This window comes from Apaloderma vittatum, unplaced genomic scaffold, assembly GCF_000703405.1.
Source record: "Apaloderma vittatum isolate BGI_N311 unplaced genomic scaffold, ASM70340v1 scaffold21321, whole genome shotgun sequence".
In the NCBI taxonomy this organism is placed as follows: domain Eukaryota; kingdom Metazoa; phylum Chordata; class Aves; order Trogoniformes; family Trogonidae; genus Apaloderma; species Apaloderma vittatum.
Window position 1 is genome coordinate 6856 of NW_009698788.1, and position 4240 is coordinate 11095.

General features: G+C 50.6%; 1 protein-coding gene across 1 annotated transcript in view; it reads right to left on the reverse strand.

The window, feature by feature from the left end:
* LOC104280494 (histone-lysine N-methyltransferase ASH1L-like) overlaps nucleotides 1-3965 on the reverse strand; it is a gene marked incomplete at both ends in the record, with an annotated part of 10170 nt that extends 6205 nt beyond the window's left edge. Inside the window, 1 exon segment of the mRNA XM_009878161.1 lies at nucleotides 1-3965. This exon segment is cut by the window's left edge and continues 19 nt beyond it. Coding sequence (XP_009876463.1) covers nucleotides 1-3965 — 3965 coding nt within the window.
* Nucleotides 3966-4240: the final 275 nt, after the last annotated feature.

A 4240-nucleotide genomic window follows, 5' to 3' on the forward strand; every position in this document is an offset into this window, starting at 1 on the left:
GGGTACCTTCCGTAATAACCTAAGCCTATGGGAGCAGCCGCGAGGGGAGAAGGAGAGTAAGGCATGCCGTACGAGGGGTAGAACCCGGTACCGGAGAGGGGGAAGCTGAGGCTGTGCATGAAAGGCATTTCTGCCATAGCCTCCCGCATTTTCGGAGGCCTGCCTCTCTTTTTCTTTAAGTCGGGTTTTCTAATGTAGTGCAAGGGATCCAAAGGGAAAGTCGGGTGGGTATAGAAACTATTGAAGTTTATCCTAAAGATGGTGGGCAGTAAATCTCGGGGTATAAAGTGGTGACTTCGGTGGGTTATTCTAATTTCGCTCAATCGACTTATTAGCTCTTCTAGCTCGGCGAGGAAATCGGGGTCCTGCCTACCTCGGAGCTGAGGGTACTTCTTTTTCCTTTTTCGCTTCTGCCTCTTCATTTTGTCGTAGCTAAGGTAGTCGTGGCTGCGGCGCTTACACTTGTGTTTATGCTTCTCTTTCAGATTGCTCAGGACGGTGGAAGTTTCGGGCGGGAGAAGGGCAACGTGATCGAACGAATGCCTTTTCTTCTTCTGCCCGCAGAACTTCTCCGCCCGGTCCGAAGTGCTGTTGTTGTCCGTCCCTATCCCGCTGTCGCTGGGGATGGTCTCGTCGCTGTGCGACTCGCTCACCGGGGACGGAGTGGCTTCCTTCAGCGACGGCAGCTCGCTCAGGTGAGAGGGAGAGTTGGGCAGCAACGTAGGAGGAGACAACCTCCTCCTGCCCTTCGCGGCTTTCTTCATCGCCAGGGTCTGGACGACGCTGCCTTGCCTGGAGTGGATGTGTAAGTAGGGCACGGAGCTGGGCTCGATGAAGCCCGCGTCGCTGCTCACCGGGCTCTGCCCCCCGCTCACGGCAGACGACTGCGAGCAAACCGGTGACGGAAGGATCTCGGAATTATTCCCCGGCGAGGGCAGCAAGTGGGGAAGCACCTGGCCCAGGGAGGTGCCGGGAGCCTGCTGAGCAGACTTCTCGAGAACCGTCAGGCTGGCCGAGCCACTCGCTAAAAGGCCGTTCAGGACAGCTTTGGGTTTCCTCCCTCTCCTTTTGCCTATATAAATCGTGCCTTTCTTGCTGACGTTTATTTGCTGACCTAATTTTGAACCGAACGTGGCGGCAAGAGTCGACACCGTGTTGTGGAGCTTAGATTGCACTTTCCCTTTGTTATTTGGTTCCACTGTACTAGACAGAATCTGATTCAGAAGTTTCTTGCGCTTCAGAGTTTTCATTTTATTTATTTTCCGAATAATTGTTTTCATTAACTGCCCGTTATTTCTCTTGGCAACTTTTCTGTCTGAGTCTACTTCCAAGTCAGTCATGCTACAAATATTAGGTTTTTGGACTTCTTCTGGCCCTCGGAGCTGCTCCTTCCTCTCAAAAAAATCCCCACTTCGAAGCTGATCGCTTTCAGAAACTATCTTGCTCGAGCTTTCTGCTCCGACAAAAGGCGCCACGGAAAGAACCGGGGGCTTCATTTTAATCGACGACCTGATCTGCCTTTTAGGCCTCCCTCTCTTTTTCGGGAAAGGTTGTCCCGCCAAGCTCTGTTTTAGGGAGGGAATTTCTACTTCAGGCTGCAAAATCGGAGGTTCTTGCTCTTCTTTCGACTGCACCGAGAAGACTTTCGACGCCGGGATCTTCAGAGTCCTTTTAGGGGGACCTTCGAGCTCCGGCATCTCCTTGGATTTCGGTCTTCCTCTTTTGGGTTTATACATGTCAGATAAGAAATCGTCCGACATACACAAAGCAGAGGGTTGCTTGTGGGCGCCGTAGAACTTGGGAGTTTGCTTGTCAGCCTCGGCTAAGAGCGCCAGAGGCTGCCCGTTCGCTTCGTTCAGCTTCGGCAACTGATGCTTGACGAAGTCGTGCTCCACGAACGAAGGCGATCCCATGTTTTTCAAGAATTTGGCCTGCTCCAAAGTACCGCTCGACAGCGCGCTGTACGAAATGTTTTTAAAAAGCTCGGACCTTTCTAGTTCTAGACCCTTCGGAGGCCGACACGTGTTTCTTGACACCACTTTAGTCCATCGCGGCTTCCGTCCTTTTCTTTTCTTTAAAGGTTTCGATTGCTGAGCAGCGCTCAGGTTTTTTGCTCCTTGGCAGGATTTATCCGCTGCAGCTATCGCACCGATCTTTAGGAACTGCTTGCTGCTAAACAAGCTCGTAAAACTAACGACCGAAGGGGTGACAGTAGCATGAATACTGGTTTCAGCTGCCAGAATGGGCTTTTTCCCCGTAGGAGGACTAGTTCTTGAAGTTTCTACGTAAGTAGCTTTCGAATCACTTAAATCTTTATCAGCACCTTTAAAATCGGTGCTCAGGGTATGGTTCAATGTTCTGTTTAAACTCAGAAGTGGACTGTCCGAAGAAAAGGGAGTTTTGCCGACGGGATCGGAAATGCCTTCGAGGAGATCTGCTGTGGAGCTTAGATGCAAGGGGTTGGCCACCAGCTGTGAAGACGCTGTCGAGAGGCTCCTGTTTAAGGTGGTAACAGACACCGTGGGTGAAGGCGACGGGAGATTTCCCTCTCCTACCGCACTGAACGGGGACTTTGCCGTCGAGACGTCTGAAGCGCCTCCTGTTCGGAAGTCTGGTGAAGTGCAATACACGGGAGGCTGTTTTTCGTGCTTGGACGTTTCATAAATCCCTTTCTCGCCGGCCGAGTAGGTGTCCTGCGGAACGCAGAGTCCTTCGTTAAACATCTCTTTGCCTACGTCAGCGATTTCTTTCCGAATCGAAAACTTGTCCAAGACGCTTTCCTTATTCTGTCTCAGAACGTGCTTCTCATAAGTTTTACCGGCAGTATTTTCCTTCAGTAAATCCGCAGGCTCGTGGCTTTCAAGGCTACTGAGGTTTGAATTGCAAGGAAGCTTAAAGGGCTCTGAGGTGGGCACAAGCGAGTCCGCTTTCAGAGCTCCACAATCCTTGCTAAGCAAAGCAGCCGGGCTGCCCATTCCCGTCGGCTTCTTCCCAGCCTCCTTGCTAACCAACCCCACCGGGCCGCTCATTCCCGGCATCTTCCTCCCGGAGTCCTTGTTAACTGGTCCCCCCGGGCTGCCGATCCCCGGCGCCTTCCTTCCAGAATCTTTGTTAGTCAGAGCCGTCGTGTTGGTGGGCGCCGGCATCTTTCTCCCGGAATCCTTGTTAACCAGTCCTGGAGGGGCGTTTATTCCCACCAACTTCTTCCCAGCATCCTTGTTCATTACCGCCGCCGGAGCGCCGATCCCCACTGGCTTCTTGACGGACTCTTTATTAGCCAACCCAGCCGGAGCGCTGATACTGGGAAGTTTCCTCCCAACATCTTTGCTGATTAATCCAACCGCAGAGCTGGTCACCGGCTGTTTCTTTCCAGAGTCCTTGGTAACTAAACCAGCAGAAGTGCCGATCCCCGGCGGCCTCTTTCCAGAGTCCTTGTTCACCAACCCAATTAAGGGGCCGATCCCTTGGGGCTTCTTCCCAGAGTCTTTGTTAACCAGTATGGCTGCACTACCCATCCCTAATGGCTTCTTCCCTGAGTCCTTGTTAACCAGCCCAACCGCGATTCCAGAGCCTGGCAACTTCTTGATCAAATCTTTGTTAACCAACCCACTCGCAGGTACGGTTCCTGGCAGCTTCTTCCCGGAGTCTTTAACCAAACCGGACGCGGTTCCGTTGCCGGGCTTCTTCTGCTTTGTTTTGGAAGACTTCGAAGGAGGACACGTCGCGATAAGCTGAGCCAATTTTTCTGTTACAGTCGTCGCTCCGTTAATTTGTGTTCTATCCTTTAAGTCAGAATTATGGCTACTGATAAGAGTCGGAGGAGATGACTTTATATAATCTGTCATTTCAGAGTGCAATGGGGAAACTTTCTTAGATAAAGGATTTGTTTCTACTTGTATACCTTCCTCCACATGTAATTCGACCGTTGCAACATCTCCAGCCTTCTTGTACGACTTTGAAGGGTCCTAGAAGTTAATAAAAAAAAATAAAATCTTTAGGAACACAGCACAAAACCCCCCTCTGAACAACACAGTATCTTTTAATGCCAAGACTATTAATACCTGCTTTTGTTAACAGGGTGACTGTGTGAACACACGCTTCGAGATCCTATTAATTTTAAGGTAAATCTATTTCAGTGGATGTGTTGAGGCTTTTTAGATGTTAAGGAAACATAAACTCGCTCCCATTCCCCATTTATTCTGTCCCCCAATTACAAACATTCTCCAAAAATATTGTTGGT